The sequence below is a fragment of the Etheostoma cragini genome, chromosome 13, assembly GCF_013103735.1.
Source record: "Etheostoma cragini isolate CJK2018 chromosome 13, CSU_Ecrag_1.0, whole genome shotgun sequence".
NCBI classification, from domain to species: Eukaryota; Metazoa; Chordata; class Actinopteri; order Perciformes; family Percidae; genus Etheostoma; species Etheostoma cragini.
In genome coordinates, this window is record NC_048419.1 from 22053056 (window position 1) to 22079817 (window position 26762).

At 40.3% G+C, this 26762-nt stretch overlaps 2 protein-coding genes across 3 annotated transcripts; both read right to left on the bottom strand.

Moving 5' to 3' along the window:
* Positions 1–226: 226 nt before the first annotated feature.
* Positions 227–13463, bottom strand: LOC117955573 (14-3-3 protein epsilon). Of its 2 annotated transcripts, XM_034890148.1 has the most exons (7): positions 13192–13463; positions 7249–7448; positions 6764–6870; positions 5194–5400; positions 4549–4685; positions 4148–4196; positions 227–1346 (listed from the first exon to the last, which is right to left on the bottom strand). In XM_034890148.1, exons 1-6 carry the CDS (start codon positions 13253–13255, stop codon positions 4192–4194), a joined length of 720 nt encoding a protein of 239 aa, XP_034746039.1. In that variant the 5' UTR covers positions 13256–13463; the 3' UTR covers positions 227–1346; positions 4148–4191. The 2 variants fall into 2 exon arrangements, with proteins under 2 accessions (XP_034746039.1, XP_034746038.1); XM_034890147.1 differs by lacking the exon at positions 4148–4196.
* Positions 13464–18106: 4643 nt separating this feature from the next.
* On the bottom strand, positions 18107–26554 carry LOC117955511 (adapter molecule crk-like). The gene is made up of 3 exons (XM_034890050.1): positions 25981–26554; positions 22858–23462; positions 18107–18583 (listed from the first exon to the last, which is right to left on the bottom strand). The coding sequence occupies exons 1-3, from the start codon at positions 26198–26200 to the stop codon at positions 18449–18451; spliced, it is 960 nt and encodes a 319-aa protein (XP_034745941.1). The 5' UTR covers positions 26201–26554; the 3' UTR covers positions 18107–18448.
* Between the last annotated feature and the right edge of the window lie 208 nt (positions 26555–26762).

A 26762-nucleotide genomic window follows, 5' to 3' on the forward strand; every position in this document is an offset into this window, starting at 1 on the left:
TTCTGCCTTGTTTTAGGTCAAACCATCTGAAAGGAAACTGTAACTCTAGCCCTTAGATGTAGTACATTAACCATTATTATTTTAAAAAAAAATAGTAAGCACCAGTCCCCCAAAATTGTACTTAGGTACAGCACTGCCCTCTAGTGATCATAAATCCGATTAGAAATGTGTAAAACCATACACCTTAAAACACTAACCGAATAAGACAACATCTCACGCATGTTAATTAACATGTTTTCAGTCTGAAGTTTAATGTTAATTCCATGCTGTGTTTCAGTACGAATACAGATGGTACTCGTGGCTCTGGTGAGAATATCCATTAGTACAAATCAGATTCACGTTACACATACTGAACAGAAGGAAGGAAATGAGGAGTCGGAAAGAGAGAGTTGAGGATACCCAAAAGATTCAGGGGAGTAAAGATACAGCAGGCCTCTATTTCCCAAACCCTTTTTTTTTAATATGGTGCCAATGCAAAACTTCATTACAATCAAGAGTGTTGAGCATTCCCCTCCCAAGCACACACATACGCACATTTTGTCTGCTAAAAAGCCATTACCTAACTATCTGCCATTAGCAAAAGCGCTAAAGCCTCGCAGCACAATGCTTGGTCTGAGAGCGGACAAGAGTAGAAGTCAGAGTGATGCTCAGAGAAGGGGGACATTCTGCTATTTTGCATTTAAAAAAAAAGACTTATTGATGTGTTTGGTAACCACAAAGTAAATAGGGCACTTAGTTCTTCCCAAAAGCTTCAACACATCCCTTTAAAATCTCCCAGCACCGCCTTATTTTCCTCAATTTGCAAACTGAAAGATTTCATAACTGACTGACAGAAGCATGGACAACATAATGTTCATAAACACACAAATACAGAAAAAAAGTTGAACAGCAATGTATTGGGTTTGAATAAACTCTTGTATATGTGTGTTACAAATACAGGCAAGCGTACTTGGCAACAGATGATACAGTAGTAAGTAAAGCAAGTCAAGCAAAATAAAACGGTAAAAGAGGACATGAACCTTAAAGGGCACAGGCTTCCAAAATGAGTCAAGAAAAATAAGGTAAAACTCCTGGGAGGTGAAAATGGAGACCTGAGCGGGCCCTGAGGGGATTGGGGCATGACATGCATATGAGGAGAAAGGGTGGGTACAGATGAGTAGAAATACAGGGAAAGGTAGAGAAAGAGTGTGGGCTGCCGTATAAACCCAGTTAAAAAACTGTGGCTGGGGACAGGAGCTAGTGCTGGGGGGAGGAAGAGGAGGAGGGCTTGTCTTGTGTTGTTCAGTCTCACTGGGTCTCCTCCCCCACCGGTGCATCTTGCACTGCTCCTGTGCTCGGTTCTTCGCCTGAGAGAACGACAGGAACATAAAACAATGTTATCTCTGCACACTCGATTAGAGATGCTTCAAAGGCAGCTAAATGTGGCTGATGACGAACAGATCAGGCGGGAGAAGCTCAGCAGAGAGCCTAGTTCCCAGTTTCAGATGAGCATATCGCAATTCTCTTGCGGTTTAAACAGAGGATCTTACTGAGGAGGGATTCATTTTTATTTCTATAATTATCTTAGCATAAACAGTTTCTCACTACAATAGAATGGTCAAATCTGAAGCGGCAGAGACAGTTCATCTTGGCCTTTAGTCCCTAGTAGGTTCAACTTTCAAAAACAAACAACTGCATTTCCCATAATTCAATGCAGTAGTATCTTCAGTTTTGATTCAGACTGTTACTTGAAATTGATGCACTTTTGTTTTAAATTAGAAATTCTTTTTGAAAGGCCAACAATCAACAGAATTGTTGCCATTTAGATTTTATCTTAGAACTAATTATTATCTAAATAATTGTCAGGAAAAAATGGAAACAAACGCATGCTTAGGACATACATTGTTAAAACAAGACGATGGTCATTGCAACACTAGAAACAAAAAATATAAAGTATGGTAGTTTGATTGACATGATTCAAATTGGAGGATTGTTTAAATTATGTTAGCAGCTAAAAAGTATTTTTATTAACGATGAAACTGCCGATTATTTTCTCGAACTAACTGATTAATTGATTGGACCATAAAATGTCAAAAAGAATTGTGGGAAAAAACATGAATTTTACCATCACGAGAAAAAGAACAGCATTGAAACTACGGACAAGCTGGAACTAGAGACTGTTAAAGCATTTTAAATTGAGAGAATAAACCAACTGATTATCAGAATAGGGTTCATTTCAAATCGACCGGCTAATCTTCTGATTATTTGTGTCCAGAAAGTGAAATTTGGGTTTTTACGAGACGAGGTTTGTGAGTTTGTGCCATTTCGTACAACATCCTGATCCAAAAATGTTTAATCAGAGATGTTTGTTTAAAAGGAGAAAAATATAGACTGTGGTCACCTTTTAAGAAGTGTTTCAAATCGAGTTTGATTGGCATCTACTGGTACAACTTTGCATATTTTCCTATTAGCATAAACAGTTAAATAAATTATTGTATATTTTCAGCATCGCTAAATAGTATATAGTTTTAGTATTACATATTTAATTGGTGCGGAGAGGGTTATTATTTTAAACATTAAGCAGATAATATTCCCCTCTCTGAAACAATGGGCATAGCTAACCTTTGCAGGACCTTTTGAGGATTATTTTTGAAAAGTTAAACGAAACTGGTTAGTGACCATTACTGAAAGAATATCTTTCCATTAGAAATGATTGGGATCAGGTCAGAAATATGTGCATCAGTCAATCATGCAACAAACAACCCGGCATTTAGAAGTAAACTACAATGACTACCACAGATTGTGTCGACATGCAGTGAGCAAGAGTTAGTTCATAGTGCCTTTAAAACGAGCAACGGTCAGATTTACTGAGGGGGTAAAATGCCTTGAGAACCTGTACTACTGGTTACTTGGAAAGGTTACCATAGAGACAGCACAGCCATCCGTGTAATGAAGAATTAAGAGGCACAAATAACAAAAGGCTGGAGAATCCATCATGATTGAAATAGAAACCGTAACGGCGCTCATTAGCGCCACAGCTAACTGGGATGTGAGAAAGCCACAGGAGATAGAGCAGCAGCCTCACATGCTGTTAACTGCAGTGTATCCGTTATATCACACTTTAACAGGCTGCGTTCACAGGTTTTCAGACTCTGCCTTGCCCAAGCAGAATCTGCTGTAATGCCCAAGTGGGATGTGTTCAGTGAAAGTGACATGCATGGTGAAGGGGCAAGGTGTCCACAGGTTCTTTTAGTCTACATCTTAAGGCTGGAATCCCAATCTCTTCCCACCATGGTGGGGTGAGTGACGTATCTGCTCACATTTTCCAATTAAATGTAAATCATGGACTCACAATGTACCTTTTTATTTATTTTTTAAAATAGAGAACCAGGACGAATCCTCAACTTCAGATCTCCGTTCCTTGGGGGAAAAAAATCCTAATTTAAAATCATCCTGACGTGGGGCGTTCTAGTGACCAAGGTGTTAACGGTTAATACCCAAAAATACTTCTTACCTGACAGCCTTTGCTGTGTTTGATTGCTAACTTGTAGCCAGCAGTGAACAAACTTTATTAAGTAGGTTTATTTTTACTGTATCGACATCAAAGAAGTCTCTCGTTAGCATCTTGTGTGCTACTTGACGCAAAGTGATGCAGATGCAACTCAAATCTGCACTCGGCTTACATCGGGGAGTGACAGCAACAAAGAACTAGGTTTACTAATCGAACAACGTGCATTTTAATGGATCTGTGTCAGCCGAAGAAGCCAATCAAAAAGTTGTAAGACAGTAAATAATGTTGACTGCTCAAGCCTCAGATTGGGGCTGTTGAAACAAATCCCGGGAGTTTTAAACACAACCTAGCATGATTTAGACATTTACTGACTTGCAGACACCCTGAAGACAATAAATCACAGAGCACTCTAGCTCTATTTGTGCAGAAAACGGAGAAAAGGTGAAAACTAAAAGAATACAGTGTGAATAAGTGCAGCTCTGTAGTCCTTTGGAGCTGTGGGCAGACAGTGCAACATATGCCATCATCTCCTCTCACTCCAAAACATTCAACAAGGCTGGGCTTTGTAATGTGAGGATGTTAGTGACGGATGTCAGGGCTGTAAAACAGGATAGCTTGCTTGAGGTAGGAGGACAGGAGACAGGAGGAATGACTTACAAAATACACTTCTACAATTGAAGAGTGAAGGAAGAGGGCTGTCCTTAATCTACAGAAGAACGAGGGAGAGATGAGAAGTCACAGCAGTGAGAGTACTGATCATGAGAGAGAAAATAGGAAAGGGTTTCTGACTTCTGGTTAGAGAAAAAGTTTGGTAGTTCTACAGTTTTCTAGATGCTTTTTGATGCATCAGCCTAAGCAGTTAAAGACAAGTACCTCGTAGTGGCAAACACAGAAATCAGAGGCATCGTGAATGAACAAATCAGCTCAGGAATTGATGGTGATAGTTAGGACCCGATCACTGCTAATATCACCCAGAAATTAACTGAGATAATACCAGTAGATGCTGTATATTCTAGCAACTACAGCTACCGCCCTGTGAAGAAAGGAATGGCTCTTACCATCTCCCTGCACATCTGAGGTCCATAGTGTCAAGTTGTCACGCAGCAACTGCATGATAAGTGTTGAGTCCTTATAGCAGTCCTCACTCAACGTGTCCAGTTCTGCAATGGCATTGTCAAACGCTTCCTTCGCCAACCTGTCAGCAGAGAGGATGCAGGACAACACAGTCAGTTAACAGGTGGCAATAACTATAGATAGAAATCAATCTTTTCCCTTTCAGGACTTGTTTCAAGACGGAAGGTTTCTGGAGAATCACAAACTGGATCCTGCTGCTGGAACACAATTTCTTTTCATGTGGGAATTGAGCCACAGCAGGAAGGAAAAGTTATTGAAATGTGGATTTAATTTCCCAAATGACAAAAAAAGGGCAAACTGCAATAGCTGCAAAGGACCCTGGCTGATAAACACGGGTAATACTACGCCTTCTACACACAGTGGTTTCACTCTGATGATAGACATCCTTTACGTTTTTGTTAACCCACATGTAGTTTGTGCCTGGAATTAGGAAAATGTTGTTTTATGTACTCTTTATGGCAAAAAAAGAACAATCTCAAAGGAAAATTGTAAAAAAATTAGGTTAAAGAAAAGTCAAGTCCTTCAAAGTTGAGAATACCAGTCAAACAACATTAAATAATCACACCTACTTGCAAGCTCGGTCTGGCGAGTTGAGGATTTCATAATAGAAAACTGAAAAGTTAAGGGCCAATCCAAGGCGAATGGGGTGCGTTGGGGGGAGTTCGATCATGGCGATGTCACTAGCAGCTTTGTATGCAACCAAACTGTTCTCTGCTGCCTCCTTCCTGTCGTTGCCGGTGGCAAACTCTGCCAGGTACCTGTGGTAATCTCCCTTCCTGAGCAGAGGGAACAACAAAGTCAGATCCATATCTGCTTTTACACATGTGCATTACAAACACATTGTACAAACAGTTAAGTGTCCAGAGCACCGATCGGTAAAGTCACATGTGCCAAAGGTATGTAACAAACCAGCAGTACTGAATTCAATGTCCGTACAGTACAATTTGGGACAAGTACATGAAGTGTTGCACCTCTACGATAAACACACCTGTGATGACGAACAAGGCTTTTGAATATTTACATTGCTGAATACAGAGCCACCTAACAAAAGAGCAATTCCTAATGCTTGGTTTGCAACTTTAACGTTACTATATGTAACATGTTTCTGAAAATAATTTTTCCATATGACGATCACACATGAACTGTGACAGCAATCAACACAGTGAAAAGTTATCAATGCCCATGCCCGGGTCCGATTTCTCCCGCAATGTCATAATCCCTGCTCATCGATCACAACTTAACGCCACTGACCACTTCATGGAACATTTTAAAATGGGACAGGGCTCTGGATTATTCTATTTCCAAAAACCCAGCGTGCAAATTTTATAAGGTGACGATATTTGACATTCAGTAAAATGCTGTATTGCTCCAAATATAAGCCGACCCTGATTATACGATCCTTTTTCAAGAGTGTTTGGAAATCTACTTAAGAAAAGCCAAATATTGTTTTCATCAAGAATTTTTTTAAATTTGAAAATAACTAATAAAAACATTGAATAAAACAAGGCTGTTTTTAGCATTTTCAATAAAATAGTATTTACAATATCTTTTTAGCCATAGATGTTGAGATGCTTGCTAGGCTGACGCTAGTGATGGATTAGTGAAAAAAGCCTCTCTCTCTCTCTCTCTCTCTCATATAACGTTACCTGCTTTCATTCGTCCTTAAGGCTCCGCCTAAAACTGCTTTTTCAACCACCTGTCTGTTACATGAAATTAAAGTGGTTTATGGATCATTTTATTTCTATAGTTTATAGCTGCCTTCTCTGTTGTTGAAACAGGTGACATCCCTTACGTCCTGCGACTTCAACACATGAAACTCTAGACCCCCGATTATAAGACAACCCCACCTTTTCAGACTTTTTCACCACGAGAAAACCCTGTCTTATATTCGGACCAAGAAGGTACTTCTATACAAGTACACATAAGACTTGCCTACACACAAGTAAATTAAACAACTAATGCAATGACCACCTAGCATCTCTGGAATAATAAAATCTGAAAAGAATGTAATTACTCCTGTGACCGACACTTAGTCCAACCATACTGTACGCATGCCTGGCCTTAATATGTAAAGTTTTAGAAAGAACATGTGTAACAGAAGTATACACACACACACACACACATTTGTAAGATGCGTACATTTTGTAGTAGAAAACCTTAGATTCTCCCGTGGTTGCAGCTAAAATTAAGTGTTTGTCCAGTACATCCAGAATGTCGTTGCAGATTGATTTCAGCTCTTTCTCGACCTGCAAATCAAAACACATACACACACACACTGCTGTCAAAACCTTACAGATGCTGGATCAAGTTTCCTTAGAATTTTCAAATCAATTCAGCAATTCAAACTTAATACAATTATACAGAGCTGAGATTCAAAGTCAAATACACTGTGGGTAGCGCGGCTGCGGGGATATAAGGAGAGGTGCAAACACAGGCACGGCAGCTACAGAAGCTGTATTGATTTAAACGGTATTGTTCAATTCCATATCTCGTTTGAAAATAGGACGATATAAGACTTAAGTAAATAATTGAATATACCTCCCAGCCCTAAATGCACTTGCAGAAGATGAACATTTAAACCACAATTAAGTCAAAAACTTAAGTTTACAACGTATCTGTCTGACCGTTTTCCTGTATTCCCGGATCATCTTTAGTTTGTCTTCTCCGCCTTTGTTTTCTTCTTTCTGTTCCAGGCTACTGATTATCCTCCAGGAAGCTCTTCTGGCTCCGATCACGTTCTTGTATGCTACTGACAGCAAGTTCCTCTCCTCCACTGTCAGCTCCACGTCCATACTGGCCACGTTCTTCATTGACTCCACCATTTCTGAAAGACACAGGGACACATTTAACATTAGGGCCCATGTGAGAACAAATGTGAACGGTAGCCAACCCTAATCAGGGATAAGTTGCTAGGTATGTCCTGCTTCTCTTATACATTAAAATCCGCCATCCAGTGAGCTCAGAAAGTTAAGTGATTCAAAAAAGCTTCATTCGATCATCACTACTAGGGTTGCAAAATGTTGACAAAATGTGATATCACAATCAATTATGAATATTGCGATATCAATATTAATTGATATTAATTTTCTAAACTGTTTTTTCGAAATTGTAATTTGTGTAAAGGACAAAATAAAAATACCAATAAAATAAAATAAAGGGACAACGAAAGCACGTACAAAAGTAAGACCAGTCTGTGCATGGCTACATATATACGCTTACGTACCACACGCACACACTAGAGTCACTGCACTTATGCAAAAATATTATTGTATAAAACAGATGCATACAACAAACAATAAAATGATGATCATTGCGTTTCAAGCCGGCTCTAAACGGAACACAACTAAGCCATACAACCAACAGACGGGACGCAGCGCTCCACAGTATAAACAAAATATTGCATACTTATCGCAACAATTTCAATATATTACGATAATGATATTAAGTCGATGTATGTTGCACCCCTAGATATAATATTGCGCTGCGTGGTATTGCAATAACGATGTTGAGTCAATATAATCCCTACCCTATCAAATATAAAATCCTGCTTCTCACCTACAAATCCCTCTGTGCCCTGACCCACAGTACCTCGCCGACCTCCTCCATCCATCCATCCATCCATCCATCCATCCATCCATCCATCCATCATACCCTGAAACCTGCAGTCCTCAAGACGCTGGCCTGCTCTCCCTTCCTCACACAGACCGAGCCCTTAGCGTTGCAGCCCCCACACCTCTGGAACATCCTCCCTGCAGATCTCCACAATGCTACATCCCTGGACATGTTTAAACTAACTTCTCAAACACCACCTGTTCACCACAGCCTCCAACCTCCCCTAGTTTTGTTACCCCCATCATTTTCTCAAGTGCACTGAGGTTTCGTGAAAGTTGCTCTAGAACTAAGTTACTATATCTGTTTCAAAATATCTCAATATCTATTATTATCTTTCAAATTAAATTGTAAGAATGCATCTACGTCAAAGGGGCCTGGCAATATGACTGAAAAAGTCTTCCTGTGGCCCACCTGGGGTAAACTGACCATCTGCCCTTTTAGGATCATTGAACAATCTAAAACGTTTATTAAATATTCCATTCATTAAATTTAAAGGAAAATATGAATTATTGCTTGCAGTTCTTCCAGTCTCTGAGTGGTTGAGGTCATTTTGTAAACTAATTTTGTCTTCTGGCAAAGAGCCACATGCTGAGAATTAAAAACAACTTCCACGTTCTGTGTGCGTTTGGTCACAGCAGTTGCTATGACGATCAGCAACACTAGCCTCACGCATGAGGCGGTACTGAATCTGCAATGGAAAATGGAGGACACAGCACTGCGGCCGACCCGAGCCGAGTAGAGCTGGTACTAGCAGAGAGTAAGCGCCATTAAACTCTTGCTTTATCCCTTTTCTTTTGGGACTAGCCAGACCTTTCTCCACAGCTCTGTGGAGGAAGGTCTGGCAATGCAAGAGTAGTGTATGACTGACAACTCTAGTGTCTAATCTTTTCAGTTGAAAATAAGTAAAAAAGGTTGGTGGTTGATCATCTGGGTCATGGATGGTAAAAAAAGTTAATTAAGGACTTGGAGCCTCTCAAATGAGCACTCCATGCACCCTGGGGACTCACTACATTAAACTGGGCAGCATTAGTGCAGCGTGCTGGCGAAACCTGATACACCATGGTTTCAAGCCAAGAGGAGCACGGTGCTGCTTTGACCCTCAAGCCTGGCCTGCACTTTAATACACTCAATGACCTCTTTGTGCTTGTTAAAAATATAAATCAGCATTACAGGCACTACAGATTAATTAAACTGATCACAAATACTAGGTTAAACAAATGAATAAAAAAATAATAATCTACAAAACTTTGTACTTTGTGTAGTCAAAGTAATAATAAGCAGTCCCCTTCATGTGTTGTTGAGGCTGGGGGTGTGTCCTTGACCAACTGCCACTTTGCTCTTTTGAAAGCCATGTTGTCTCTCCCTCATGGGTGGGCCAAGTTCTCTGGGCGGGCAAAGCAGAGAAAGGGGAGGTAACCTCGCCCCAGATTGGCCCATCTGAGCTTTCATTTTTTCCAAAGGCAGAGCAGGATACCCAGGGCTCGGTTTACACCTATCGCCATTTCTAGCCACTAAGGGGGCCATAGGCAGGCTGGGGGAGCTCATATTAATATATTTCTTTATGACTCATAAGGTGAAATTTGCATACAATAGGACCTTTAATACCCGACAATGGACACCTCGTTGGGCATTAACCCTTACTTAATTGAGCATTAGCAAATGTGACTGATCATTTTGTCCCTGCTACTAAGATAGTATTTGTATAACTTTAGAGAAACCATTTGACGGAGGCACGTAATATGAGGGTCAGCCAGGCTTGGGACTTTTTTCTACAGTTGAAGAAGTAGAAGAGAGACTTAGATAGATATTAGACTAGATATTGTCTTAGATTTTAAATATTGCAATACGACATTAGTTATCCGTTTTTGGTTTTACAGGCTGTATTCGGTTGGTGATGTAATTTTCTGAATTCACCAGACTGTTCTATTATTTACCCTTATCAAGTTAGTCATTATGTCCACATTATTGATGATTATCACAAATCTCACGTGTCATTATTTAGTAAAAAGAATCAACAGTCAACCCTACAATATTGCTAGTGGTATTTGGTAAAGATTATTTTGATATTTGATTCTTTTTTTCCACGTCACCCGGCCCTATTGCTAATCTGCACTTTCCAGTTACTTTCCAACTGAATCACTGACACAAATGTTCAATCAAAACAATAAGATGACAAATTCAAAAAACAGCCTTTGCTTAGACAACCTGTCTTGTGTTGGATTATTCATTTTCCTTTGATTCTAAAACCTACTTACACCCAAGAATGAGAAAACGCCCTAAAAATAGCACTCAGTGGCTTGTTTTTATTTATACGGCCATTAACCCATAAAATAGAATGATCACTTTTTCCTCATTGCTAAAACACATGGATCTTTAAATACATGTAATAATAGACCAGACATGTAAAAACCAGGGCACACAAAGAGACGTGGCTGACACATCTGGTGGACATCGACACTAAATAACAGCTGCAGCACAGCTAAAACCCAATGCAGCCATGCCCAGTGCAGCGGAAACTGTTTTTTTAGTGGTGGTGGTGGTGGGGGAGGGATATTACAAAATTAATAAGTGGCCAGGCCAGGTGCTTTGAAGAATTTTGAAAATGCAACTGTATTTACTTCCTGAACACAATGCTGTCTATTTAGACAACAAAACTTTTTTTTAAACTGCCAGTGCCACTATATAGCCAATGAATGGGGCGAGGCAGCATCACAAAAGCAGCCATTGTTGATAAGATTTGTTTGTGGAACTAGTCTATATAAGCAACGTTTAATTTCCGGGGTTGCTCAGGTGCCACCAGAATTTCGTCCGGTTGTTCCTAATTTTCAGCCGGATGGCCGTCGCCCTCCTCCCCTCTGTAACGTCACATGAATTTATCAGCTGTAAGACTGCCCTTGTGTATCGTCGCTTATAGCTACTCCTCAAATCCTGATTGCTCAGGAGGGGGAGAGGAAGAAGAGCTTTGAGATGGCCGTCACAACTTTTAGACCTTAAATAAGCTGTTGAAAAGTAATGTCACTCAATCCTTAATTTGGCTTGCAAGCAACATAATATTAAATATAAGTGGTCCATTGGCTTTGACTGGTTTGGCAGGCTGCACCTGTCACCATCTACCTGCTAAACCACATGAATACAAATCTGGATATACCGGCAAGCGCTGTGAGGGTCACGGTGTTGGACTTTCCCAGTGCTTTGGTGCGTACTAAAGCTACCAGTCAGAGCCCTGTTGTCTTCAGAGGTTTTCTGATGGCTCCACTCTAGTAGGATGTATCAGTGATATGTGAAGAGGCTTAGTACCGGGCTGCGGGAGAGAACTTTGTCACATGGTAAATTATTTGCAGCTCAATGTGACAAAGACAAAAGGAACTGGTAGTGGACGTGAGAAGGAGAAAGGCACAGGTGACCCCTGTCTCCATCTGAGGCGTCGGTGTGGGCGTAGTTGAGGACTACAAATACCCGGCAGTACACGCAGACAATAAACGGTCATGGATTATAAACTCTGGAGTACTCTACAGAAAGGGCCAGAGTTACCTCTATTTTATGAGAAGGCTGCAGCCCATCAACATCTGTCAGAAGATGCTGAGGATGTTTTACGAGACTGTGGTGGCTAGTGCTCTCCTGAAGGCTGGGGCAGCAGGCGGAGAGTTGCAGACACCAACAGACAAACTGATTTGCAAGGCCAGTGATGTTGTCAGGTGGAGCGGGACTCCTTATGTAGCCTTTTGTATTCTATATTCCTGTACTGTATTGAATGTGAAACTGTATGCTGTCCTGCACGCTTATGCTTTTCTTGGCGAGGTCGCCTTTGCAAATGACAACCTGTTCTCAACGTCCTACCTAGTTGAATACATTATTAATATTTTTTTTTCTTTTCTTATAAAGACAGGGGAGGAGGATACTTTCCACAGTACAACCCATCCTGGACATCTCCTCCCACCCATACCACAACACATTAGCCATTCTGAGGAGCATCTTCGGTGACTCAGACACCCACAATGCACCACAGGAGGTCGTTCCTGCCTGTGGCCATTAAACTATACGTCTCCTCCCTATGAGTGTTAAAACTGGACTCACAGACAATATCTTTCACATTAATATTCTTGGAATACTATGAACAATAATTCGTCAGTTTCATGTGCCATACATGTTATTTATTCACTGCTGGCACTTACAGTGACACTGTAAGGTTATACTGTACTTTGTTGACACTGTACTTACTCGATACTAGATACACAGGGCACTACAATAGCATTTGTGCAATCCATTGTCTTAGCAAAATAATCTTTTAACCTAATCTTACTTTACCGCACTGTAGCTACGTTTCTCTTTTCTTACTCTTACCTAAAATCTGACTGAGCAACTGTAACTGCACAATTTCCCTAAGGGATCATTAAGTGTACAGTATTCTTATTCCAAAAACACTTGGTGGGGGGCGGTTCGTTAGCATTAACTGGCACAATTCTCGGAAATATTTTTAGACTGAAGCTGCAGCTTGTTTGATTATATATAACGTAAGATCCCGAATATGTCAAAAGTTAATTAAGAAACGGAGCAGGCGCAAGTTATGTTTGATGGGGTGTGGACATTTGCTGTATTTCTGAATTGAGTTTGGTGTGACGCGTGTCGGGGCTGAAGAAAGGCAAGCTAACTTAGTTAGCAATTCAGATAGCTACTGTTAGCTAGCTAACTGACGCTGGCAAGGAACAAGCTTAGCTCGACAAAGCATGCTTGTCACCTAGCAAAATTCACCTTCCCTTTGGAACGACAGTTAATTTAACAAAAAAAAAACGTTCTCTGATTCATTCGGCTGGAGAAATCTCCGCCATTTTGTCTCTCACCCAACAAATCCATGTAAAGTGTTTTACCTGCGTCTCCAAACCCCCTGCGCAGGGAGAATGAGGATGGAAAGAGGGGCCAGGCATTCTGCAATGACCACTATTTATGCGAAGTCTTACCGTCGTATCTCTCCGCTTGTTCGGCGAGTTTTGCCTGGTATACTAAATCCCCTGTATCCGTCATGGTGCTAGGTTGTTGGGGCTACTCGTGGCCTCCCAGTGGAAAAGGAGGATTATCGACTGCTCGGTGATTCCTGGAGGTGGATCAGCAACAGCACCGTCGCTCCGCTAAACAGAAGACCCACCGGTAGCACTGGCGTAAAAATGGCGACGCTACTCCATCCGGGAACCCACGCAGCAGTCAGAGTTGAAGGCGGGACCATGACGCAATGACGCGCACTTGCCAGTGTTCTCTCCGAAAGCCTCTGTAGGACACCACTTGGAAGGACCTGTCCTACCAAGGAAGCATTCTTGACTTTGAAAAGAAGTGTTCATCTAGCTACTCCTACACCACTAATGCCCTGAAATCTAGTACATCATATATTATACATACATCCATGCCTGAGGTCACCCCAACAAACTCAATTCAAACAACGGCAAATACAGTGTAACGGCATGATTTTTCCTCCTTTAGTAATACCTTAGTCACACTGCCCTCTAGTATTTTGGAACTACATTTTTATAAGTTAGTAAGTAGCTATACATACTGTACAATATAAAATGCAATGTAAATTTAGAAGAATTCAACCACAATCAGGACCCAGAGACACATTTTAAATTAACCGAGGCCGCAAATCACTATTCAATCCAATTTTAACTACAATATATATAATGTACAACTGCAGCTTTATAAATGGAATAACTTCACACCATACAGGGACAGCAATGTAAATCCCAAACTGATACTTTGTCATATTTTTATTGACTAGGTATATTAAAATATGACATGCTACAGAAATTAAAAAGATTAATTTTAACTTCAAAAATTTCCATAACATTTTACAATCTCATTAAAAAAAATAGTCCTATTCTGGCTTGTTTTGGTCCTCTTTAAAGCAAGGCTGAAATGGCATAAAAACAAAAATATATATCATCACTGCAACAAAAAAAAAAAACCTTCCGCATGATACTTGATGCGTTTTTGTTGTGCTGTAGAGATAAGGTGCACATGGTAGAATCATCAGTGGTACCGTTTACAAAAAACTGTTTTTAAATATTTGTTGGTCTTTATCTAGCTACTGTGGCACAGCCCAGTTCCAATACTGTCACGACTATGAAACGGGAATATTTTCTCTGAAAGACAATCATTGAGAGTTTAGTGCTGTTCATCTGAATGGAATAATGCATTACATCAAATTACAAAACCTTTAAAAAATAAGTGGTACCAGTACGATATGACTGCAGGACAATGTGGCCACGGCCACCATTAAAACATCTTTCTTTTTTATATCCAATAGATGTAAAATAACTACACTTGACAATGACAGGTCATTTTGCATTTTCAGTATAGAATTTTGTATTTTTGTGGATTTGTCATACGAATTATACAATAGATAATTAAAAATTCCTGAAAATATGTGACTTTGTGCAGTTTTGAAGTTTTATTAACGCATTCTACTTCCTCAAAGTTACTGACACACATTTGCAGCAGCACATTTCATAACTAATGCACGGTTGTTACTAACAGTCTTTTAGTGTTACTTGGTCACCTATATACCCATGTACCTTTGCAGGCACTCAGTGCTGGTAGTGAGTTATGTAGTTTCACAGCTGACTTTTATCAGCACATTAACCCCTGAATGTACTTAATTCAAATATTTTTGCTGAGCTCATATATTTCACCTTAACAAAGAAACATTCCAAAACCATTGACCAAGACTTAAAACCATTGCATGTGTTTATTTATTTGTACAGGGCTGTAAATGAGCCAAAGGTTTGGCTCAAAATTCTTAATAAACATATCATGGTAATAAAAATATGGCATTAATGTAGCATACAAAAAATAATTTCCTTAAATTTAAGTCAATAACAATAAATGGAGGGAAATATTCACAATTAATAAACATTGTAAACTGAGAACACATTTCAGGATATCTGGGGTCAGATGCATAAATGTCTGTGTAGGTTAAATAGAAGCTGTGTGGTCATACAAATGCAGAAGGCAATTAATTTAATAGAAATAATTGTGCTTTTGCTTACATATATAATATACACTAGGTGTTTGGACTGCAAAAGTCATTCACTCTTTGTGAAATTGATTAACCTAAGATTATGCTGCCCATTAGATTTGAATTCTCAGCTTATGTTATTTTCTGATTTATTTTGTCACACTCAGCTTCTTTAAGAAAAACCATTCATGCTGGTTTGATGTACGCGCAAGATGTACCCCTCAACATAGTCATCCTATAAATATGTTTGGGAAGTGACACAAAGGAATTTTGTGCAGAGGCATCTTTCATACATCTGACCCATAAGGCTTTGATGAACATGTGAATTGGAAAGCACAAAATGTGTTTATGTAAGCGCTGTGGAAACCATTTGGTGTGTGTTCATTTTAACGTATCAAAAACAATTGTGCTTCAGGCGAGTAAATTCAAACTCAAAACCCATCTTTTCCAATACAAAACATGAGGTAGAGAGGAAGTAGCTGAAGATCCTCCCTGGTGAAAAAACTTCACTTCAAACTGTAATTTACTAACTTGGGAAAAGCAATTTGAGATTTGCTCAGCAAGTCATCTGGCCAAGAGCCCATTTCCAATTTTTTCCAAATCAAGGCACCAATCACAACCACTGAGGCAGCTTTACATGATGATGATGATAGCGCAGCGACGTTGAAACTGATTGGTTGAAGGACTATCTAATTGCGCCCAGAGGCATGTGACCGTCATCCATTGGTGACGCCCCTTTGGAAATGGGCTGTGAATGAAACTTTCCCAGACCCAGTCTCAGTTACAACGTAGAAGGGTCTGGTGTCAACCAGGCTAGGAGTTTACCATTGTCAGCATGCAAGAAGCATCCATTGCATTTATGCATTTATGCATCATGGGAAACATGATACGTATGAGCAAAAGGTACAAAGCAATCAGCTTGCAAGACATGATTAATAAGGCCCCCTTAAAAACCATGTTATTGTCACTGGTATCAGTGTTCCATTAGGCTTTACCACATTTTTGCAACCATTTAAAAGCCACCCAATTAGGGTATACTATTTGCCCAGAGTAACAACAGTTACAGTAACAACATATCTGAAACTGGATGTTGGAAAACTACATTTTACAGTAAATTCCTACAGTAATAGATTAGGACCAATAAACCATTTCCTGGATTATTTTCATATTGGCATAAAAGTTTTTAAAAGATTTATGTGTAATAACAGCAAGTGTATTCAATGTAGAAAAAGCTGATGAGAAACAAAAAGACTTCAACCATGGCACAAGAAATGACAAAGTGACATGTTTGTTTTACCAGTTAAACATAACTGTATTTAGTATTTTCAAGGGGATTTGATCTCTATAGCATCTCTGAATAACAATGTCATACAAACCCTGCTGGAAGACAAAAATACAATCCCTAAACCTTTCTCTTCTCATCTTTTAAACTCCATTGTTCCTCCTTGAAAGGGCGCTCATTTTGTTCTTTCATGCGGCATTTGAAGTCATCCATGTTGATGCTTAATAGTGTTTTAAACGAAGAAAATAAAATAAGAGGTGTACAGTCTCTGGTAATAAAAAGGTAAATAAAAAAAAATCAAATATAAGGTAGGAAAAAAACATTTACAGTATTTAGCATGTAAAGTGTGTGTATATACTATAGCCAATCTATCATAATATTTTCCACTTTTTGTACAAAAAAAGAGGATGTAGTGTGGGATGTGATAAGTAGGTGAAGACGTCTTCTCCACAAGACAGAGTCATCATGAAAAGTCTTCACTCTGAGGTTCACAGTCTAGCATTTCAAAAAAAGTCAGATTCATGATTCTGGGAGAAGCCAAGTGGTTTGTCTCCTGTGCGCAATCAATATTTTTCCCTTCTGTATGAATCAAATGTAGTGGGTGGGGATACACAGATAATACAGGAAGGGAAGAGTGGGTCGCCTCTGCGGCGTATTAGTTGTGCAGACTTCAATACTGGGCTGGAGGTTTGTACACTAGGGCTCGACTGATATCGGTTACTCGTGGCCAGAACTGTCCATTTTAAAACTGACATTGTGCCAATATTTAAACTTAAAAGTTTTAATTACTTTTCAACTGACTGTCTCTCAAAGCCTTTCATACCATTCAAAACAGGTTTAACTATTTTAGGGTTAGCGTCTAGCACCCTCAACACCCAACTAGCAAAAAGATGTAAAAATTAAAGGTGCTCTTAACAATATCCCGTTTTAGGCTACAACATTTTTTGTCACATACAGCAACATCTCCTCACTATCCGCTAGCTGCCATTCCCCAGAACACACTGTAAAAAGACGCGGTCTCTGTAGACAGCCCAGGCAACAAAAACAAACCGCGCCAACGATTGGACCGTTTTGGTGACCATCATTCTGCATCATCAGCACTTACATGACATAAAGGGAAATTAAATTCCCCTGACGAGCAGCGCGTCAATGGTAATTATAATTATTAGTTTAGAATGCAGCTGAACCTTGTGTGTTAATAATTATTAACATTATAATAATTTTTTGAATAATTATTCATGAACGGTTTAATTTAAAAAAACTGCTTAAATACACTTAGTAGGGCCGAGATCCAAATGTTCATGTTTTAACCGAACCGTGTAAATGTGAAAGCCCCCTTCAAACACTGCCTCAATTCTACACCTAATCGTTATACAAAAGTAAATCAAACGGCTCTGGTCTTAGAAGATTTTTTTTCTCTTGACTTTGCTAGGCCAACCGGTAAACCTCTGCTTGCAGTTGTGGATTCAAGCTAGGCTAACATGAAACTGATGATCAATGTCATCAATATGCAACACTGGTTAAGACAATACACAAATGGGTTCCTTTAAAATGTAACATTAATAAATAGTAAACCAAAACATGCTGCTATCTTTCTGAAAACAATACATATTTAGTTGCAGGTTTTGGAAAAGTAATCAAGAGGGAGCAGACAACAGCAGTGTGTAATGCTGACTTAACGAACAAAGAAGCTAATGTAGGGGAACCGATATCAGTCTCTCCTAAGTGTAAACTTTTCAATAAGACAGTAGGCAATATCAACCAACACGTCTTGTGTTGGCAGGGCCAGTAATGCCTCACCATTTGAGGTCATAGGTTCATATACTGTGTGCTTGTATAAACCATTTTTCTTTCCGAGCTTGACAAAATGACCGAAAGGAAAGGGCTGCGCTGGACACGGTCAAGGGGGTGGGAGTACATGTGTTTCTCAGCTCTCGTCCTCGGGATGGTGTTGTTCCAACAGTCGAACATGGGTGAAGGGAAAGTGGCCTCGTTTGCCCTTGCACTCACCCTCCCATTGGCCGTTCACGTTGATCTTGGTCACTTGTACCATGTCTCCCACCTGTAAAATGACAACAAAAAATGATAAATGCAAGGGCACAATACACACAGATGCACTCTATTAACTGGCAGGTTCATGCGAGCTGAACATTTCAGGCTTATTGTCTAACTCTAAGTACACCAAGCCCGCAGAAAGATGAGCACTGACAAAACTGCCTGACCCATCTTCATAACTGCAGTGAAACAACAGTCACACATACATATACAATACATTTTTTTTTTTTTTAAACACTGGCCTGCACGTCCACGGTGTGTTTAATGACATGGATTCCTTGTTTTGTTGACATGGTATTGTCTCTGTCGACATTGTGTCTTACATGGATTTAAGGTTTTCCAAACAAAACATATCAAAAGATAGAGCAAATCCGACCTATCGCGAGTTGGGGAGGGCAACCCTCCATGACACATAACATACAAAGTAGGGAAGGTGGAGGCAGACACATTCCCGTCACAGCTGTCGTGTTTACCATTGCCTAGCAGCTAGCGATGTGTCCTGTTTAACTCTTTACCCCGACAAAACGGCACGATTGAGTTACAGCTTGCAAGGACGTTTCTTAGCCTAAAACAGGGCGGTTATATATTAGTAGAGAGAGCAACAAGTTAGCCAACTGCCGAGGGGCCCTCTCTGCTCTTTGCCTGCTCCAGTGTTTCCTCTATGTTGATGGTGGCCCACCGCGGTAAAATTTCTGCCGCCATGGTATAGGACAGACGCACAACCGGGTTTACGCTATGTACACCGCGCACCTTCAGCTGTTTGTGAAAAATCATAAAGTCGTAATTACACGACTCTGCAGAGCCGTCTGCTGCTCTACTGAACTCAAGCGAGCGGACATTCGGTTTCTCCCACCGAGCAACTGGAACACTGACTGGACGTCGTCACTCGCGAAGTCATGGCAACCAAGTAAATGACCCAATCTTATGCAAAGTAAAAACAGCAACGAAAGCGGCGACATGAAATCCGCACTCACGCGTGTCCCGTGAAATATGACAGCTACGGTTTATTGGTGAATGGCATTTGGACACTGAATTTGATTAATTTACGGTTTATCAGACCCAAGATGAGACAATAAGCTAACATTAGCTAGCGTAAGCGAACGCTGCGGTCACTCTACCTTCCCGCTGCATGAGACGCTCTATTTCACCGACATGCTGTATTAACTTTTGCTACTGTTTTAAAAACCGTTTTCAAGGTTAGTGGGGATGCACACAGCTTAAACCAAAATATGAAAAACATAGCTAGTAATGTGCACACAGCGTTTTGTTTTCCTTTCAGACTGTGTGTAAAACGAGCGGTGACGTCAAATCACCGGTTTCAGGTTACCTCCTTATGGTACAGTCTATTTGCTGGATGGTTTCAAGGTACCAGTCGGTAGCCAACATTAACAGATAAGCCCGTTGACAGCGACTTATTGTACATATTTTGGCACAATGTGTGTGACCGTACTGGTCATAATTACTGAAAGTTGGATGTGAGAGCCTAAAAAGAAAAAATACACGCCATTTTCAGGTAACGTTCATTGTTCATTCAACCGCGGTAGAAAAAACCCTCATCGTCCCAGCCCTATTTTGTATAGCCTGACATTGTGTTCATGTCAGCCAATTTTTGTTTGGTAAAAGAAGGCTATTTTGTTTTGCCCTAATCGTTTAGTTTTGACTTTGAGTGACACATCCATCCCAACAACGTTGGCACAGAAACGACAATAGCTGTGGAACAGGTTGCTAGAAGCATTTAACACGTTTCCCCAAACTCCTATACTTTAGCAGGTTGTGCAAATATATTGCGACCTAAAATGCCTATTGAAAGTATTCACCCCGCTTGGAGGTTTCACCCTTTTGTTTCTTTTATACATGAAAACATGATCAATATAATTTGACTTTTTAGACAACAATTTGAAAAAAAAACTGTTTAATATCAAGGTGAAGACAGGGTTTCACAAACTAATGTCAATTAAAAATATTTAAGGTAAAGAAGATGATTTCATAAATATTCAACCCCTTCAGGTAAGTATTTAGTAGATGCATCGTTGGCTGCAATTACAGTACTGAATTGGTGTGGATATGTTTCAATCAGGCTGACACATCTGGACACTGCTATTTTTCTCCATTCTTCCTTGCAAAACAGTTCAAGCTCTGTCAAGGTTGCTCAGGGATCAGGTGTAAACAGCTCTTTTCAAGTCCAGCCACAAATTCTTGATTGGACTGAAATCTGGGCCACTCCAGAACATTTACCTTATTGTCTTTGAACCATTTCTGTGTAGCTTCTTCTGCATGCTTGGGGTTGTTGTCTTCCTGGAAAATAAATCTTCTCCCAAGCTGTAGTTCTCTTACAGAGTGAGTCAGATTATCCTCCAGGATTTGCCAATATTTTTCAGCATTCATGTTCCCCTCTACCTTTACAAGCCTTCCAGGGCCTGCTGCTGCAAAGCACCCACAGACCATGATGCTGCCACCACTATGCTTCACGGTGAAGATGGAGTGTTTGTGGTGATGTGCAGTGGTTGGTGTTTGCCAAACATAGCGTCTAGTCTGATGGTTAAAAAGCTCAATTTTTGTCTCATCAGACAAAAGAACCCTTTCTATGAACTTAAAGTCTAGCACATGCCTTTTGGCAAATTCCAGGAAAGATTTCATATGAGCTTTTTCTCCCAACAGTGCCTTTCTCTTTGCCACTCTCCCATACAGCTTCAACTGGTGAAGAACCCGGGGAACAGCTGTTGTATATACAGTCTCTCCCATCTGAACCACTGAAGCTTTTAACTACTTAATAGTGGTGGAAGGTGTCTTGGTGTCCTCCCTCACTAGTCTTCTTCCTGCCCAGTCACTCAGTTTGTGATGACAGCCAGCCCTAGGCAGAATTTAAGTGCATACTCCTTATACTCCATATCTTAATGATGAATTTAACTGAGCTCCTTGGGATGTCCAGTGAGTTTGAAATCTTTTTGTAGTCATCTCCTAAATTGTTCTTTTCAATATTTTCTCTAAGTTGCTTGAAATGTTTTTTTCTTTATCTTGCAATTGTAGAAACACTGATGAACCAGAGACTGGACCCCCCCCACACACACACAGGTGTTTTTTTATACTAAAATCACTTGACACACAAGCTGAACTCAGATGATAACCATTTCACTAATTATGAAACTGCTGGCATCAACTAGATGGACTTCTGTTGAAGTAGGTCATTCACTTTAAAGGGGGTGAACATGTGTGAAATCATCTTCTTTACCTTATATATTTTTAATTAATTGACAATAGTTTGTAAAAATCAATTTTCACTTTGATATTTTTTGTTGCAAATTCCTGTTAATACAATTTATATTGACCATGATTTCATGTATAAAAGAAACAAAAGGGTGAAACACCCAAGGGGGGGGGGGGGATACTTTTTATAGGCATTGTATTTTAACAGCGGCAGAGATTCGTAAACAGTGTAATGCCAGCTGGTCTGCTCCGTCTCACACAGCACACGCATACACAATTCCATTCGTCATGTCAAACAAATAGGTCTGTTTTTTAAGAAGCCTCAAACAGCCGAGGAATTTAAGAGCTTGCCATGTTGAAAGTTCGCACCATGTGTGTACATTTATTTTAGCTGTAAAATGATTTTACTGAATTCAGCTGTGATTCTGAATCTACTCTTCCGCAGCTTTCCCTTGGTTTAATACAGAGCCACTGTTCGTATCGTATTCATGATGGGTAATGACAAGCCACCCAAATCTTCATTCTTAAGCAGCTGTAATCCATTGAGTCTTTGAGTTGTGTTAGCAGCTAAGGCCCATTAACTATCAGCTTGTTGACAGCGAGTTGGTCTCAGTAAATAGTGTGTGTGTGTGATGTGGTGACCCTGTTAGGCTACCAGATGATGTCAAACTGTCAATATTAACCTCCACTCTTTTGCATTGTTTCGTTTACTAATCTGTGGGAACCTTGTTTATTTGACTATTTTCACTGGGCTCCAGTGGCAATGAATGCATAATGTGACTCACATTATCAAATGAGCCATGAAGAGATGTGTACATAAAGAGATGCCATTGTAAAGGATCTGTGTCTGCCTTTTTCTACAGTGCCATCACGGTTAGTGTCCTCATGTGCGCTGTCAGCTTGCATCTGTAAAGATACTTTGTGTGTATGCTCACTTGCATGAGTGAGCCATTTACAATCAGAACAATCTACACTGCCTCTGCTGAGACTCACACACAGAAAACAGAGAGGAAAAAGAGGTTAACAGTGAATAGAAAGAAAGCCTTGGAGAAAAAGAATGGTGGGTGGAATTGCTACCTCTAGAGCGAGTGCCGTCTTATCGTAGGCGTTGGGCACCCTCTTCTGAATGGCTCGAGCATAGACGGGCCCATTCTGTAAGTTAGGGAGCTGGGCATTGGCCACAGGCTGGGCGTACTGGCCTGGGTCCCCTAGAGGATTTGCCTGAGGGCTCCCTGTTCCGTCTGTGCTGCCCCCTATCCCTCCAACTTGCCCCCCCTGTCCAGTCCCCACAACAGGGGGACCCAGGCCGGCAGCAGTGGGCGAGGCAGGTCGGTATTTCTCCACGTAGGGCACAGGGATCATTCCGGCTCGGCCCTCCTGGTTAGCAGCGTTCCACCACTGCTCCTCTGGCTTTTCCAGCACACGCAGGATATCACCTTTGCGGAAGGGGAGGTCCTCCTCATCGTTGCCAGGGAAGTCAAATAGCGCCCGTACAAACTCTGCCTCCTCGGGCTGCGGCGGGAAGCCAACAGAGGGGGAGCTGATGAATCCTGTGTTCTTGGCCTTGTTTATGGGCTCTATGAGTGTGGTTGTGTCCAGGTAGTGGATCTTATAAAACTCCAACAGAGCCGGCAGCGCTTCAAACTCCTGATCTCCAATCCGAAACCGGGGAGGCGCTATACCTGGAAGAGGAATGGTGACTATGTTAGTTACATGGCAGAAAACATTGACAGAAACCAAAACAAAAATAAAATTAAACTAACACTAGAGCCGAACCGATAAAGAACTTTTTAGGCCGATATTGATACAAATATTTGGTGATTTAAAAATTCAATATCTCGGCCGAAATATATTAAAGCTCCATTGTGTAACTTTTTTAATTGATTCTTAGCAAAAAAAACGTTGTTCTTTCACAAATATGTGCTCATTCATGTGTAATTACTTCCACCAGTTCATCAAAGTGTTCTTTTAAGTGTAGAATCTGCATCATCATTCAGAATAGATATGATCGAGTTGCTCCTATATAATACAATCTCATATTTTACAAAAATAGTTCACCAAAAAGATTTTAATCGAGAAATAGGCCATGCAGTTGCTGATCTGTCTTCATTTCAGATTGAAAAAGGTCAGTTTAAAAGATTTCTGTCAGTTCTTGAGAGAATCTAGCCCCGCTCATCCCGCTTATCATTTCCAGGTCAGCACTCCACCAATCGGATTGGTCATTTGAGTGAGACTGCCGGCAGTGCACGCCTTCCAATCGAGCATGTCAGGTTGGCCACGGAACACAGCAAACAGACTAACACTGACCTCGCCAGACTGCCGATTGGTATGTTAGAGCCATAACATCAGCATTGTCAACAGGGACGTTGTGGAGTGCCCTCTGCTGGACAAACTATGCAACGCCAACACCCATAACATGGCTGAAGAGTGTTTTGTCTCTTTTTCTTTTATTATTTAAATATTCATTTACCAGCCATTATAAATGTCAATACCGATAGTTTGGAAAATACCTAATATATCGGTGTGGCTCTAATTAACACCAATCTTCTTCAATCAAAAAGGGCCACAATTACTGGCAGCAATTATAGGCCTGCTCTAACTCTGTCTTTACACAGTACGCAAGACGATTATTTATTCAATGAAAAGTCCAACATCCTATAGAGTGCTGTGTTTGGGGAGACTATTAGATTAAGGGGATGATAAGGTTCAAGAAATTAGTCCCAACTGGGGCTAATGTAATTTTATAATCACCATATAGTAAATCTTCTGGCAATTCAATTGAGAAACTATTTATAAACAAAATAAAACATGTTTGGGGTAATTCAGCGGTTTAAGTCTGTGACAAACCAAGTTAATTAATTTCATTAATACACAAATCTTATAAATCCAATACTGCCATAAAGAAATCCTCCTTACATTGAGAGAAGACAGCAAGACAGTTGTCAAATCTATACAATAGTATCACCCAATCATATCAAAAATTGTAACCGAATGGAGTGGCCTTAGATCACATCATTTTGAACCATGTTTTACTTTTTTTGAGGGTAAACAATAGATATTTTTAGCCAACATGTTGAGCCAATAATTCAAATTTGATTTGAGTCAGTTGGAGTGACAGTGGCTGCAAATAGTTATTTTAATGCCACTGGAGTGCACATCATACTGTTGGTTTCTGTTTAAATTTTGGAACCATAGTTTCTTCTAGTTAAATAACAGAACCCAAAACGTTGTACTGTTCCTAGCCATAATGGCCCACTAGAAAGGATTTACTATAGGAAGATAAACATGACCCAATGCTAAGGAAGCCTAGAAAGGATCAGGATTGGACGCCAGCCAGAAACACGTCCAAGCACAGCGATAGACCTGCAAGCAGGGCTATGTATGTGCAACAGGGCAGGATCCCAGACATTCCAGAAACACCAATCTGGCCAGTCATCATCCAGTTGTGACAGGCCAGTCTGTCCAGTTCCATTCAATCCTTGCAGCAGCAGCAGCCTAGCCCACCACACTGCCGCTAGGCTACCATCCTGCTGCCTACACTAAGACAAAACACCGACTCAACCCCAAAGTCATGAAAAAGTGATAAATGAAAAAGTAGATTTGATTGGTTGTTGATAGCTGGATAATCGGCAAAGTAAGTTTGACGCGACGTTGCAAATACAGAAAGTAACTTAGACAGTTTTTACATCTTTACACGTTTCTTTTTATTTCCTTTAATTTTTGTTTTAATTTTTACATCGGATACACGAGGATAAGCATCAATAAAACAACCCATATACATTTTTAGTCAAAGTTCAGACCGACTCTACTAGTCTACCCACAAAAGCTAGGCAGTTAGCTAGCTAGCTAACGTTAGACTGCGGTGGGCGGTAGCAGCAGTGTAAACGTTTTCAATTTTGATCGAAAGAGTGAATATTACTATATTATATGAATGCCGACTATGAGAGTACATCCCAAACACACGGAAAAGACTTAAACTTCTGTAATAAAAGGCATGAATATCTGAAGTTCTCCTTAGATCAAGTTAAATTGGTCAATTCATAATGGACGTTTGGAGTGGCTTCAGGAGAGAAGGGGAACTTATGGTGATAGCTAGCAAAGCAACCAAGAATTAAAATGAAGTCACACATTAGTCTATGATAAAGATGTGTAATGTTAGCAGTGAAATGCCTAGCTAGGTGGCAAACAATTCAACCTTACCTGAGCCAGACTGCCGGTTGTTACTGATGCTGTTGATTATATAATGGGACACTTTGGAGTTCTCAGATACGGACAGCACGTAGTCACCAGGGCTGGTAATTGAGTCTCTCACCAGAAAAACGCCATGTCTATATCCCTGTAAAAGAGATACAGCTTCCTGGCGGCTTAGCTTCCCCCAGTACCAGCTAGCACGGTCTTCGGCATCAAAATTACCGGCCATGGCTGTGAAATCCTGTGCGAGGCTTGAGGCCTTTCCTCTTCGCCTCTCCCTATCCGCAACTCATACAAAACTTTGGTAGACTAACGCCTCCTCTGAAACAACTGTATAATACCCCAATTTTTGCAACTTCCACGAGAACTGTAAATACGTTTAAGTTGACGGAACTGCTGTTGTACCACAAAAACCTAATAATCAACAGCTTAAACGTTATAAGGAAAACCAATTAAATGCAAAACTAATGTGTAACAAGAAACTCCAGGATTGAAATGGCGGATCTGGGGAAAAGTTGACCTCATCTACCGGAAGGGATGCCTGGGCAATGGGAAGCGCTGCGCTGCATTCACGCTGCTTAAAACATATTGTAGATACGACTTACATACTCTTCCACTTCTTCTATGAAAATAATTAAATTCTAGGGAATGCTTTGAATTAGAACAATAATTGGCCAGACAGGTCTTAATTATCATAAATATAAAATAGGAAAGTGTGTGTGTGTTATACCTTTATTCTTCATATAAAATAGGAAATCGTGTGTAAGATACATATATATATATAAATATAT